The sequence below is a fragment of the Arachis duranensis genome, chromosome 1 (assembly GCF_000817695.3).
Source record: "Arachis duranensis cultivar V14167 chromosome 1, aradu.V14167.gnm2.J7QH, whole genome shotgun sequence".
Taxonomy (NCBI): Eukaryota; Viridiplantae; Streptophyta; class Magnoliopsida; order Fabales; family Fabaceae; genus Arachis; species Arachis duranensis.
Window position 1 is genome coordinate 4,545,024 of NC_029772.3, and position 14,395 is coordinate 4,559,418.

General features: G+C 36.1%; 2 protein-coding genes and 1 pseudogene across 3 annotated transcripts; 2 read left to right on the forward strand and 1 right to left on the reverse strand.

Annotated features, from left to right (window-relative positions):
• Positions 1 to 3,366: 3,366 nt before the first annotated feature.
• LOC107496699 (uncharacterized) lies at positions 3,367 to 4,771 on the forward strand. Of its 2 annotated transcripts, none has more exons than XM_016118112.3 (2): positions 3,367 to 4,180; positions 4,338 to 4,771. In XM_016118112.3, the coding sequence occupies exon 1, from the start codon at positions 3,433 to 3,435 to the stop codon at positions 4,135 to 4,137; it is 705 nt and encodes a 234-aa protein (XP_015973598.1). In that variant the 5' UTR covers positions 3,367 to 3,432; the 3' UTR covers positions 4,138 to 4,180; positions 4,338 to 4,771. The 2 variants fall into 2 exon arrangements, with proteins under 2 accessions (XP_015973598.1, XP_015973534.1); XM_016118048.3 differs by having other exon boundaries at positions 4,348 to 4,771.
• A 775-nt stretch (positions 4,772 to 5,546) lies between these two features.
• LOC107496606 (THO complex subunit 3) lies at positions 5,547 to 9,646 on the reverse strand. Its single transcript, XM_016117940.3, has 11 exons — positions 9,471 to 9,646; positions 9,244 to 9,339; positions 8,233 to 8,362; positions 7,976 to 8,067; positions 7,808 to 7,876; positions 6,987 to 7,044; positions 6,740 to 6,839; positions 6,448 to 6,534; positions 6,264 to 6,342; positions 5,998 to 6,130; positions 5,547 to 5,916 (listed from the first exon to the last, which is right to left on the reverse strand). Exons 1-11 carry the CDS (start codon positions 9,531 to 9,533, stop codon positions 5,882 to 5,884), a joined length of 942 nt encoding a protein of 313 aa, XP_015973426.1. The 5' UTR covers positions 9,534 to 9,646; the 3' UTR covers positions 5,547 to 5,881.
• Positions 9,647 to 11,617: 1,971 nt separating this feature from the next.
• Positions 11,618 to 13,995, forward strand: LOC107496432 (uncharacterized; annotated as a pseudogene).
• The last annotated feature ends 400 nt before the right edge of the window (positions 13,996 to 14,395 follow it).

Here is a 14,395-nt window from a genome sequence, read left to right on the forward strand (position 1 = left end):
CGACTATTCTGTTGCAGAAGCTCGGTCACCCTTTGAATTTCAGCCTTAAGAGACTCGGGATGATTGGATTTTGTGGTTCTATCATTGGTCAAATGCCTAAAAATTGAACGAAAATGAGGGAGATAGCTAGGCTAAGAAAAAAAAGAAAGAAATAAGAGCAGAGGTGGGGCAAAGTTAAATTCTTTGGCCCCACGGTACGAGCCAAATATTCTGGTCCATGTAATATGGCCGAGCTATTGAGCCTTCCTTCCGGGATGATGGTTGATCTATACGTCGGCCGGGATGAGCACCAAAGGGAGGAGTAACTGCAAAAAGCACTCCGACGCTCAAGTTAGAGTGAGTACCAGATAATAGAGATGGTATTCAGAGTAAACAGCGTACCTTTTATGTACTTAGAGTTTTGTATTTATAGAGTTATTATGCTATAGGTGGTCATTCCGTGGTCCTAGTATTTTGGTAACCACTTCTGTACTTGTTCATATGGTTCCGTTATAGCCGAGATTCTCTCTAACTGAAATAGGCACGTTTTATTTATTTTATTCAAATTCCAATTTATAGGTAAATTTTAGGCCAAGGTATAGGTTTCATTGGCCGAGTTATAGGTAATGGATCAAGACTTGCTCTTCGAATAATAGGTGGCAATCACCGAGTAATACAGAATGGACCAAATTGTAACGGTCGAATTATAACTTGTAGTTGCCGAGTTATAGTGACCAGATCAAATGTAATCAATTCAAACAAAGTACCAAAACAAGCAAAATAAGATAAAATCAAGTCAACAAACAGATCCTTCAAAATAACCTAAACCACACACATAAAGAGTTTATTGTCTCTTCTCAATAAAAAAAATCTTGAAACAAAACACTGAAATCGATAACCCTATATACAAAATCAATAACAGAAGGAGTAGAATCAGAAAAAAAATTACATACCTACAATTGGCACAAGCACTACAAACAACTAGAGGTTCCAACAACAGCTATCTCCTCAGCAGCAAAGAAACGATACCAGTCACGATGGTGGGCTCGCAGTCGTCTCCAACTAACTTTCTTTATAGAGTACAAAAATGATGAACGAAAATGGTGGAGGTCAATAAAAAAGATGGACAACTTAGCTCTTTTAGCTATGCTCTAGAAACACATCAATTCAAAATCCCTATCTAATCTCCAAGGACAAATTATCTAAGTGTTATGATGTTTAATAATTATATTTTTAATGCAAATTAAACAAAAATTGCTTTGTAATGCCTTGATGTGCCACATAAAAAGGATTACTAATAGAATTAACGGCAAACTAACAGTTAGGTAGTTTCAACATATGGAGCTAATTATTGATGGGTATAAATATAATTTCATTTTTTTATGGACAGAAATGTTAATGTTTTTATTTTTTATAAACACATTTTGAAGTTGATAACTGAGAGTCGTTAGATGATTTGACAGATTTGACTAAATTTTCATCTAGCGGCTCTCGACTATCAACTTAACGTGAAGTCGACTGAATTTTCGCCTTAAATAAATATTTAAATTAGTTCTTAAAATTGGAACAATGCTGATGAGGAGGAGTTTGAAATTGTCCAAGATGAGTTATACAAGCTCTACTACCTAAATTTGAAGAAGGTGATACTGATGAGGAGGAGGTCCTAGCAAGAAAAGTAAAGAAGAAGGATCTAAACGTAAAAGATGTTTCAAAAAAGGAGAATATGCAAATTGCAAGGATTGATGTTATTGACAGTAATAGCAAAGGTGAAAGGAGTAATGGAATCAAGAATATTAGGACTAGGCCAAAGGTGTACACAACACAAAAACATGATAACTCACCTCATGATGAGAAGGTTGATCATGCACAAATGGAAGTTGAGGATGACCCTTTTGTTAAAGCATTTCATGGAAAAATTTCGGTCTCACAATGAGTTTAACGAGGAGAATTTATTTGATTATGAATCTGAGTACTTTCACATTTCTATTGTGCTACAATAAAATTTAGAAGGCACTGACCTTAAAGATGTTCAAATGGGGAATTTGAATTACGATTTGTTTACTCTGAAATAACTCAATCAGATTGGAGGACTAAATTATCTTCAATACTTAAAATAATTCTAATATGGTATAGATAGATATGTCAACTAAAGTTATCAGTATACATAAGCAATTTCATTAATTTTTACATTAGGAATTTATGGAAGGACAAATAGTGTCAACTCTTTGCAATCTTTGAGAACTTATTTAAAGACTAATTTAATGAAGCGGATATCCTCAAGAATTTAATTGTCACATTACTCTTTTAATTTTTTTTATTTGAATCGCAATATATGGAAAAATTATAAATTAGATCTATATTAATAGATTGTAACGAAGCCCATATTTAGATTTTTTTTCCCTAAATTACTCTCAATTGATATGAATTTTAGATAGAAATCACTCATATAAAGACATTTAAAACGTCTTTTTTTAAAGATATTTTTTAATAATTAAAATTCAACTTATATAATCGATCAAAATATGTTCGTTTTGTCAAAATTAGACGAAATAAATTGATTTCACCGAAAAGTCGATAAATCAAATGTTGAACCAATTTAAATTAATATTTTTTATAAAAATAACTATAATACCGTTATTATAAAAAAATATTTAAAATATTTCTCTTATATATTTTAAAAATTCTAAATTCTAATATTTCTCTTCTCTCTATGCCATCATTGAATTAGAATTTAGAATTTTTAAAATTAATATATATAATAAGAATATTTTAGTAATTTTTTATAACAAGAGTATTATAACCATTTTCTATTAAAAAAATATTAATTTAGATCGATTCAAGATTTGATTTGTCGATTTTTTGCTCAAATCAATTTGTTTAGTCTAATTTTGATAAAAATAATACAGTTTGATCGATTTATAGGTAAAATTTTAATTATTAAAAAGCGTCTTTAAAAAAAAGATGTTTTAAGCGTCTTTATGTGAGTAGCTCCCTTTTAGATATGAATCCTATTTTTTTTGTGAAAACTCAGGGACAGTCGACTTCACGTGAAATTGATAGTTAAGAGCCGTTAGATGATTTGACTGATTTAACTAAATTTTTTTCTACGATTTCTCAACTATTAACTTTACGTGAAATTCACTGGAACTGAGCTTATATTTTTTTTCTATTTTCGGATGAAAAGATATAGTATTGGGAAAAAAAAGGCGAGAAATGTGTCCGTTGGAAACTAAGGAACGTGACTGTTATGGAAGTCATCAAAATCTGACCGTTAGGATCTCCATATGTGTATGACCTTTTATATTCCTCTAAACTTTGTTTTCTCTATCTCACAAAAGAAATAAAAAACTCTCTTTGCTTTCTCTGTTTCTCTGATCTTCTCTTCACGCTCTCTGTTTTCACTTCATTCCAACTACTACATTTCTTTCGCATCTTTCTACAAGCTTTGTTTCGATGGCGGAAACAAAGAAAGACACTCACATTGTAGAAATCCCGGTGGACCAAGAACACCAAAACAACCACAAGATCCTCTCATGCATCACCTCCAATATCGCTGAAGCAATCGAAGACCACCCTCTGACCGAGATCTCCGACAGCCCCGGTCACCTCCTTCTCCTGAAGCTCTGGCAGAGACAAGAGACTCTCTTCGCTGCCCGAATTGCCCGAAAGGAAACAAAACTAAGCTCTCTAAAATCCGAACTCTTCACACTCTCCTCATTCTTCTTCATCTTCCACTTCCTCTTCCTAACACTCCTGTTCACATCATCTGCCAATTCACCCCAAAAGAACGGCGCTTCGTGCTGCACCAAGTGGTGGCTACCGTCTACGGTTTCTCTCTGCACTTCAATGGTGTTTCTTGTGATGGTTCATGCGAAATTGCGAAGATACTGGAAGGTGTGGGAGGAATTACAAGGGGAGAGGGGTGATGGGAGGGCACTGAGTAGGTGCATTCAAGAACTGAGAATGAAAGGGGCGAGTTTCGATCTGTCGAAGGAGTCGAGTTGGAATGGGAATGGGGTGAAGAGGATGAAGAGTTCAAGCGTTGAGATCAAGTGGCGGCCGGTCAGTTGGTGTTGCCGGAATTCGCTAACTGTTTGCATTTTTTGTTTTACTGGTTTTGTGTTCCCTGCTTCAAAGCTTCTTCTTTGTGGCTTCTGAGTTCTGGAATCTTCTTATGATGAGTTGGCATTTCAGAAATGAGGTAAGCATGGATGATTCATTTCAATGATTTCTTATTTAATTAGAAGGATCTTTTAATTAGGCATATCAACTAGGAGGATTATAGTTTCTCTTGTAGTTGGTAAAGGACTTATGATATATAGTAGTACACTCAGATAAATTTTGGCAATTTGTTCTAGCAAATTTCAGGGAATGGAGCATTTTTGGTCCGATTAATTAGGAACATCTCTCTTCAAATTGAAGGTCGCTATGCTTAGAAGTAGTTCAGAATTAGAATGCAACCTTCAAATTCTGGGTAGGGAGCATATGTGATGTGACACACCAGCAAGGCCCAGACATAGGAGACTCTTTGTATGAGGCTCGGTTTCAAGACACCATAATCTGAGCTCCTGTGGTTTTTATACCAAGACAAGATATTTGTGTTGCTCAGTACTAGGATTTATTCTGAAGCAAGCAACACCTCTTGTGTGCTGAGTCCCTGAAATCTTTCAATGTTGTCAACTTATCTGAGATATGCAGTAAAACTGCAAGCTACTCCAATTTTGCCACATTCTATAGGCCTATTCTTTTTCATACATTATGAATAAATTCATTCATTCGTTCAATTGTAGAACTGATGGTGCTTTGCTAGTTGTTGAATCTACAATATTGTCAACTCTGTATCTAAGCTGGATACCGATCATTTCTTTGGAATATCAATGCTGTTATCACTTCATGAGAATGGACGCAAAAGCATTTTTTAATTTTTTTTTAAGACATATACTGTTGAAGAGAATGCCTGCAGAATTATTCTCATTAGGAGTAACCATTGGCTTGTAAAAGATTAACTTTAATGATGGGAGATATTGCCACCAATTGATAATACCCATTTATGTTATTTCCAAATTATTCTCAGCTGAAAAGGTTCTGTTATCACCATGGAAAATAAAATACTAATGAAGATGGAAGATAATTTGAAAAATCAGAGAGGTTGCAATATTGCTTGGAAGCTAAAGTGGCAATCTATCTTTAACATTAAAATGATGATATTTGAAAAATAAACTACTCTTTTGTCCCTTGTGTTGCGTTTGTTTATATATACAGATCCTGAAAAATACATAATCATGTCTGACAAATAGAAGACAGTATATTTTTTATTTTTTTTCTAAATCTTTTGTATAGAAAAAATAAAAATGAATTGAACTTTTAAAATTTATTCTTTTTTATATTTAATTTATTATCAAACAAAATATTAAAACACTAAATTTTATCTCTCTATCTTTTATATCTTATTTTTAATATCTTATTTTGTCATGTTTTCAAAACCAAATACAGGCTTAGAGACAGTTTCTACACAGTGCCAAATATCACTCTACTGTTTATAAAGAGTTATAAACAACAAAGCAAAATGTTAAATTCTTCAACAGCTTTCATCCTAATCTTCCATTTTGGTCACAACATTGAATATTTCTCAGTCCGGGTAGAGATTAAAAAAACAAAATAAGACAAATACAGTAAGACCCAATGCTTTCAAGGAATCAAAGATAACACATTGAAAAATTTAGAAGTTAAGCTTTCCGAATATCGAGTTGCTACTCTACATATTTTTCACTTTGGATTACAATACAAATCAGCCTCTATGAGGTTGTTAATCCAGTAATGGAAGTCTTCTCTTGAGTTCATGCCACCCCGTCAACTATTCATCCTCAATACTAGGTATGAATGTATGATACACCAACATAAATTATGCATTTTCAAAGCCAAAAATTCGGAAAACACCTGCAATCAAAATGCAGATAAGTTAACTGCAGCCTCTTGTTATTTTTGTGTTTCTAATAATTTTTCACAAAATATATATACCTTCATCAGCCTGATACTTGTTTTTGTCATCACCAGCATAAGCCAGTAAATTATATTTAGGGTTCCACTCAACACTGTTCATGGCAGCTCTACAAGGAATCTGATGCACAGTTCGTCCAGTTTGGACATTCGACTGTTTCATAAGCAACAAAATTCTAATGTAAATCTTCGTTGCAAATAAATTATCAGAAAATTGAAAGAAAAAAAAAACAACAGGTTTTCCAATCACATGATAGTATTAAAAGTTGTGTCACGCATAAACTTACAATATCGATAAATAAGTCTTCACTCGCAGAAGCAATCAAATCCCCAGTATAATTGAAACTGATTGTCCGAACAGGCCATCTAAGAAAGATAAAATTCCATTCCATATTTGTCATAACACGATCTATAAAATCAGTATATATATATTAAAAAGAATTGCCATATATGCAAGCCAAGAAAACTTACTCGAGCTTTGTGAATGTATGAACACACATCATCTCTGAGATATCCCACAAGCTAACAAGGGAATCAGCACTTCCAACAGCAAAATATCTGCCTCAAGAAAATGAGGTTATTGTTAAAGAAGATCTATTTCTTATGTCCATATATAAACATTTTCATGAAATAAAAAAATATAGAATATAAAAAATTCTAAGACACTAAAATATTACTTTTATGAAGAATCAGATATATGGCTGTGCATTTGTCTCCTTCCTATGTAATAGCAAGACCAGAAATACAAAAATGAGAAGCATACCTTCCTACTGGGTCGATTGCGATGCAATAACAACCAGCTGTATGAGCCATGAGGGTATCAAGAGGTCGAAGAGATGGATAAGACAGTACTTCCACAGTCCCTAATGATGGTGAGAATGTAACAAGAATATTAAAGAGAATTTTTTTATATACTTCATTTGGACCCGATGAAGTGAAATGCACTAGAGTTGGGATTCATATTCGGACTTGGTTAGGGAAAAAAGTACCAACTCAAGCAGTGAGCTCACCATTTCCTGTTGTTAGAAAGAACATCTCTCCTGTCATGTTCCAAGCAATCTCATTTACCTAAGTAAACACAGGAAAAGTACAGGATCATTCAGAATAAAATTAACTCAATATGTTAAGATCATTATGTGAATTATAAAATTAATTTCGTGTCTGTTCTCAACTGTATATCAAGTATCAGCCATATGACCAAACTGCAAGGATGTACAACTTACTACTGGAATTACTTAAAATGGATGAACTTTTAAGAAATCACAAAATCTCAGGTATAAATTCATCCGTTTGAGTAAAAGCATGAGCTCCAGAACAGCATCATAATTGATAATGTTTCAAAATGGCTAAAAAAGAAGCTAAAAAAAAGGACTGCAGAGAGCCAGGTACCAGGAAATACATCAGCGGCTTACTTTGGCCGTAAGCAAAACAAAATCAGATTTCAAGGCAAGGAAGTCAAACAATAATGAAGTCAAACAAAACACATAAATATACAAATCTAGCACCAACTCCGATTTTTGAAACTAGGGTTTATAGCTCTACGCCTCTACCCATTCAGAGCAAATATGGATTTAATTTGTATTTCATTGGACTCTTAAATTCGGCCGTGGTTCCTGAACTTAGCTGGGCAGTTTAAAGGGTATGGAAATCAAACATACATTAATCATTTAAGGAATTGAAAGGATAAACACTACATATGTATATTCACATTTTATGCAAAATTTTCAGGGTTCAGTTTCATTTTCGTAATCTTGAGTTAAGTCTTAACGCATTCTCAGAAACAGAACAGACAGCAAGGGTTAAGTACAAAATATATAAACTAGGGTACTACCTCGTAATTGAACTTCCGCCTATGAATTGGTTTGAACTTCCGGACATCCAATATTGTTAACTCATCATCCTACAAAACATAAATGACAAGGTAAGACGCTGAAAAACAATGAGAGAATCATAAAACATAGTCTATTTAGTAACTAACAAAGCTGATTGCGTAACAGACCCTATTGCCTACAGCTACATGAGTCCCATCAGGTTTGTAGGTAATATTGATGTTCTCCCCACTAAGTTCTGCCTGTTGTGAGCATTTTCCACCTGCAGAAATCAAATATGAGCAGTTTCACTTCAACATTCAAATACATATTCTTGCTAACATAACCATAAAATGCACTACTAATCTCACAAAATATGAAAGGTCATAGTTATCCACCCTCTAAATATGACAAACCAAAGCAAATTGTACAATTAATGTTCACTTACTACGAGCATCCCACAAACGAACAGTCTTGTCACCCGATGCAGTTGCAATCAGATCAGCATGTTTGGGGTCCCAACATAGCTGATCCACACTATCAGTGTGACCCTTCAATTCGATATCTTTGACCTTACCCTATAACAAGTAAAACCATCCCAGTGCCCGAAAATCAGAACATGATACACAAGAATGAGAAGTCAAATTTCCAACCACAAAAAACAAAATAATCTTTACTAATGACATAAAAAATAGCAGCAAAAACTGAAAGATAATCTCAAAGCTAAAAGGTGCCAAGGAGATATTATTGCCAAAATTACAATTCACCAAATATTTCCTGATTTGATAAGTCCTGATTCTAATAGAAACTTCCTTCCCAAACTCCAATATCATTTTCATTCTGGATGGGAGAAGGAACCAGGGTGGCAACTACTTCATTGTACTTACCAAACTGCAGCTACACCTCAAATAAATTTTTAACACTTCTTGAGCTATCAATTTCTAAGAATTAACCATCAGTTGAGCTGCATTCGGAATAGTTATATTAGCATCATAATTGAAAGGATATGTTTACCTAAACCCAAATCCTTTGGTGGTAATCAAGTCAAGCCGCATCCAACAAAAGATGAAAAGGGGATAGCTTGAAATTCATTGAAATTTTCATCTTTTTTGAAAGCAACGAACCCTAACCTAGTAAACAATTTTTGTTAGGGTGAGGGAAGTGGACTGCTTTAATTTTTCCTCAAACAGCATATATACATATTTCTTTGTAAGAATACTTTCTCCAATCAAAATGACACCATGTATATGAAGATTAAATGTCATTTTCAACCCCCATGAAGCCAAATTGAGGTAGAACTAATTATATACTACCCTAAACCTAAGGCTAATGTAGATGACCTTTTACTCCTCTAATCTATGACATGAAACAGCAAGATGATTCTCATCGTAAACAAAACGAGTCAATTATAAGGAAAACAAAATACTATCAAATAATATGCATCAAGGATCAAGCTTACATGGCCATGTGGCTCAATATGCCAGATTCGAGCAGTTTGATCAACAGAGCCAGAAGCGAGTTTTGTTCCAATGCAGTTCCATGCCACAGAGTGCACCTTTTCTCATACGAAACAAAACTTACCCAGTTTCAGAATTTAATCAGAAATAGTGCCAAGGAACTTGTCTTAACCACAAAATTTGAACATTGAAAACTTGATTACCATGAGAGAGAGAGAGAGAGAGGTACCTTCTTCTTGTGACCAGAGTACTCCCTGCTATGCAGATTCTTGAAGGGGATTTTTTCGTCCATCGTGCGAACTGCGAAGCGAAGAATCTAAAGCCGTTTTCTCTTCTTTGAGGCTTGAAGGGAAAAGAAAAGATTCTAACACAGTTTATGTGATTGCTGGAAGCTGTATGTGTTAGAGCTAGGGGCGTTCGGCGAGAGCAATTTGAAAATATATATTTGTATTTGTTAAAATACATTTACATAAAATATTGATAATAATTTTAAACTATAAAGATTATTATTTTTAATTAAAGTGTTTTAGAATATAATTTTTTTATAAAAATTTATTTACTACTAATTACTTAGATAATTAAATCATTTATCACATATAAAGAGAAATTAAGATTATTTTTTTGAATATTAATTATTTTTTTTACAGTAATATTATTAAAATTTATAAATTCAGAAATAATTTGCTATTAAAAAAATATTAATGTTAAAAAAATTAATAACTTCATGAATAATAATAATACACAATATATAATTCGAGAATAATTTTATTTATAAAATTACTTAATATAAAGAAGAACATAGTTAAATTCTATAGTTAACGCCTTTTGCTTTGTCATCCACACATTTCTGTATGAGGGTTTGAAGTGATAGCTTGTGTAGACCGCACCTTGCAAGACCGGGATATTGACAGACGGGTTGGACTGAATCATGGGCAATATCACTCTGCAGATGAGACTACTATCTAACTGACGATGGTCTTGAGACATAGTGTGTGCCAGATAGTTGTGTGGTCCACCAAATTTCCGAAGCTCCCTAGTGACAACAACAAAATATATTCTTACACAACATGTCGAACCAAAATAACATATCATACAAAACTACTCAAATTCACAATTAAACTTGAACTTACAAGTATCTAAGATTCTGACGAAGGGCCACACGGAGGCTTCATTGACACTCACTGTTGGCTTGACGACACTGCATATGGTACTTTAACCGGTCGGACTCGATCACTCGGTACTCAACACTCCTACGAATAATGTAGTTCTTCACACCTTGAAGCACCGCCTCTCGGCTTCTGAACCTATATCCGACCCGAAACTCCACAATGCCTTCTAGGTTGTAATCTACTCCACAGGTGTCAGAAACCGGGATCCTCTCATACATGGCGTCCAGATCTAGACTGTGATAGTGACTTAGCACAGCCGATAGTGTCGAAATCGGGTGAGGTGGAGGCAGCACATGGCGCGGCACAGCCCCTGCAGGTGTCTCCGGCACAAACTCATCCTCATCACCGTCATCGGAAGACTCACTGTCTCCATTGTCTGCCACGTAGTCCTCTCCGACTCCTCCTCACCCTCCTCTACCTCATTCTCCGAAATTGCGACATGAATGGGCGGTGGTGCGAGAGGTCGGTCGTCCTGCATATACGTGTCCTGTGCGGAACTCCCACTGCCACCGTGACCCACCTTGGCGGCCAGCTCCATTACCTGTTCACACATGATCCTCCCGTGAATGTCGAACATCAGTCGCACATGCTCATCCCCGTGAAGTCGAAATAGCCGAAACCGGAAGACTCCATCTCCCATAGGTGCCGGCAACCTATACGCCACCCTTCCGATTTTCCTCGCTTGTGTCCCCCAAGCTTGCTTAATATCAAACTCTTCAAATCCGACATTGTCTCCACACACTGAGTGCGAAACAATATCGAATCCTGACACTCGAATGTCACCCGTTGTCGCCATTTTTCATACGACAATTTGGATAAAGCTCCACAACTATGAATGGATTGTTATTGGCATTCATCTTTGTTTTTTAGAGAAATTTATACTAGTCATATCTCGTTTACATTGTAAACGAGATACGTAAAAAATAATTTCGTTTATCGTATAAACGAGATATGACACGATTATTTAAAACGGTAAATACTCATAAAAATATTTATTTTGATAAATTTTATATTTATTTTATTTATAAAAATAAAAAATCCGTGTTTATGATCAACACAAAGATTGTGATTGTTTTGACTTTGAGGATACGATAAATTAAAACATCGAAAATAAGATATATAATTTAGTAGTATTTTTATATTTTACTTGGTGATAAAGTAAAATTATTAGAAAGAGATTAAAATATATTAGAGTTAATTACCCCCCAGCCCTCTCTCTCTCTCAACTCCACGGAACCCTAGCAGACTTTCTCTCTCCCAGCCAACAGCAGCAGCAGCCAGCGCCGCCGTCGCCGACGAACTCTGCTCCTCAGCCAGCTTCCAGCCTCGCTATCGCCGATCCTCTTCTCCTGGATCCCTTATCCTCGCGTCGCCAGGTCTGCTCGGAGCTGCTATTGGCGTCGCCGCCTCTGTCCTACTTGTCGTCGGCCGCCGTGAACTCGTGTCTCTGTCCTCTACGTCGAGCCCCCCTCTCTCTCTCTGTCAGAGTTCACTTTCCTTCCTCCCTCACCGTCACTTCCCTTCCTCCCTCTGCCGTCGCCAGCAAACTCTGCTGCCGGCACCGCAACGAACACCGCTTCCTTCAGAAACTTAACTGGAACATAGGACATGTGAAGTCCAAAGCAGCTGGACAAAGAAAGTGTAGCTGACTAAACCAACGCTTCAAATTCCGTAACCGCCATTTTCTTACAACAAAATCCTTCGTTTTACTGCACCCTTCAACTGGGGCGATGTCTTTGTCAAAAGAAGCAGAGCCAACGTTGGGTTACCTCCCGCGCAAGGACACTGAGGTGAAGCTTCCACGGCCAACGATGGTCAAGAACAAGACACCTGCTCCGATTCAAATCACAGCAGAGCAGATTCTACGGGAGGCTCGGGAGCGGCAAGAGGCTGAGATCCGCCCGCCAAAGCAGAAGATCACTGACCCCACTGAGCTTGGCGAGTACCGCCTCCGCAAGCGCAAAGAGTTTGAGGATCTAATTCAGCGTGTGAGATGGAACATCGGCGTGTGGATTAAGTATGCAGAGTGGGAAGAGTCTCAGAAGGACTTGAAGCGAGCACGCTCCGTTTGGGAGAGAGCACTGGAAGTTGACTACAAGAACCACACCCTTTGGCTCAAGTATGCAGAGATGGAGATGAAGAACAAGTTCATCAACCATGCACGCAATGTGTGGGACCGTGCTGTCACCCTCCTACCGAGGGTCGACCAGTTATGGTACAAGTATATACATATGGAGGAGATGCTCGGCAATGTCGCTGGCGCCAGGCAGGTTTTCGAGCGGTGGATGAAGTTTGTGGCATTTGAGAAGCAGTATGGTGATAGGGAAGGGATTGAAGATGCTATTGTTGGCAAAAGAAGGTTTCAGTATGAAGATGAAGTAAGGAAAAATCCGTTGAACTATGATTCATGGTTTGACTATATAAGATTGGAGGAGAGTGTGGGCAATAAGGAAAGGATCAGGGAGGTTTATGAGAGAGCTATAGCCAATGTTCCTCCTGCAGAGGAGAAGCGATTCTGGCAGCGATACATCTATTTGTGGATTAATTATGCACTCTACCAAGAGCTTGATGCTCAAGATGTGGATCCAACAAGAGATGTATACAGGAAGTGTCTCAACTTGATACCCACAGCAAGTTTTCATTTGCAAAGATATGGCTTCTAGCGGCCCAGTTTGAAATACGTCAGCTGAATCTCAAGGGTGCAAGACAGATATTAGGAAATGCCATTGGAAAGGCTCCAAAACACAAGATTTTCAACAAGTATATAGAGATAGAACTGCAGCTTGGTAACATAGATAGATGCAGAAAATTATATGAAAAGTATCTGGAGTGGTCGCCTGAAAATTGCTATGCTTGGACCAAGTATGCAGAATTGGAGAGATCTTTATCTGAGACTGATAGAGCTAGAGCAATATTCGAGCTTGCAATCGCTCAACCAGCATTGGATATGCCTGAGCTATTGTGGAAGGCATATATTGACTTTGAGATTGCAGAAGGGGAATTTGAGAGAGCAAGAGTGCTTTATGAAAGGCTTCTTAGTAGAACAAAGCAATTGAAGGTATGGATAAGCTATGCGGAATTTGAGGCACACAACAGTTTAGACTTAAAAGAAGAAGAGCAAAAGAGGGAATGCCTTCAGCGTGCTAGAAGGGTGTTTGAGGAAGCTCTTAACTACTTCAGATCGTCAGCTCCGGAACTGAAGGAGGAAAGGGAAATGTTATTGGAGAAATGGCTCAACATGGAGGCTGCTTCTGGGGAGCTTGGTGATGTTAGCTTAGTCCAGTCTAAGTTGCCCAAGAAGCTCAAGAAGAGAAAACAAGTTACTACTGAAGATGGTTCTGCCAGAATTGAAGAATTCATCGACTATTTGTTTCCTGCAGAAATTCAGATGACTAATCTTAAGATCTTAGAAGCTGCATACCAGTGGAAGAAGAAGCAAAAATTGTCTTCTGGCGACAACTAACAATATTTTCATCTTTTGTCTTGTTTGTCACATGTATATATGTGTTCAAGTGATTACGGATGGGTCATTGACTTATTGTTAAAATCGAAACTGTTGAATACAATTATTGTAACTACAACTTAGCCAGTTATGTCTTTATAACATTCACTGTTTTATCTAAGGCCGACAAATGTTAATCTACATTTGAAAATATAATTTATTCTTTTTTTATTTAAAAAAATTTAAAAACAAATATGATTATAAAAAAATATAATTACAAAAAATTAATAAAAAATAAAAAAAATGAAAAATAAATTATATCTTTTGTTAATATTTTTATATTTTTTATTAACATAAAATATGCTAATTTATATTTTATTTGTTAAACACAATTTTATATCTCTATATCTTTATTTTAGTATTCTATCCATGTAAACAAATGTAGCCTTTAATATCTTTCCGGCAATGTTTACACATGAATTTCAAATTGATTGAAACAAACACAAATGAAAATCTAATTGAATTGAAAACTAAATATAGGAG

Coding starts and splice junctions, on each gene's coding strand:
- LOC107496699 (XM_016118112.3), top strand. CDS start 3,433: ATGGCGGAAACAAAGAAAGACACTCACATTGTAGAAATCCCGGTGGAC.
- LOC107496606 (XM_016117940.3), bottom strand. CDS start 9,533: ATGGACGAAAAAATCCCCTTCAAGAATCTGCATAGCAGGGAGTACTCT. Junction 8,068..8,232: donor TCGTTTGTGGGATGCTCGTA/GTAAGTGAACAT, acceptor TGATTTCTGCAG/GTGGAAAATGCTCACAACAG. Junction 5,917..5,997: donor CAAGTATCAGGCTGATGAAG/GTATATATATTT, acceptor TTTTGATTGCAG/GTGTTTTCCGAATTTTTGGC.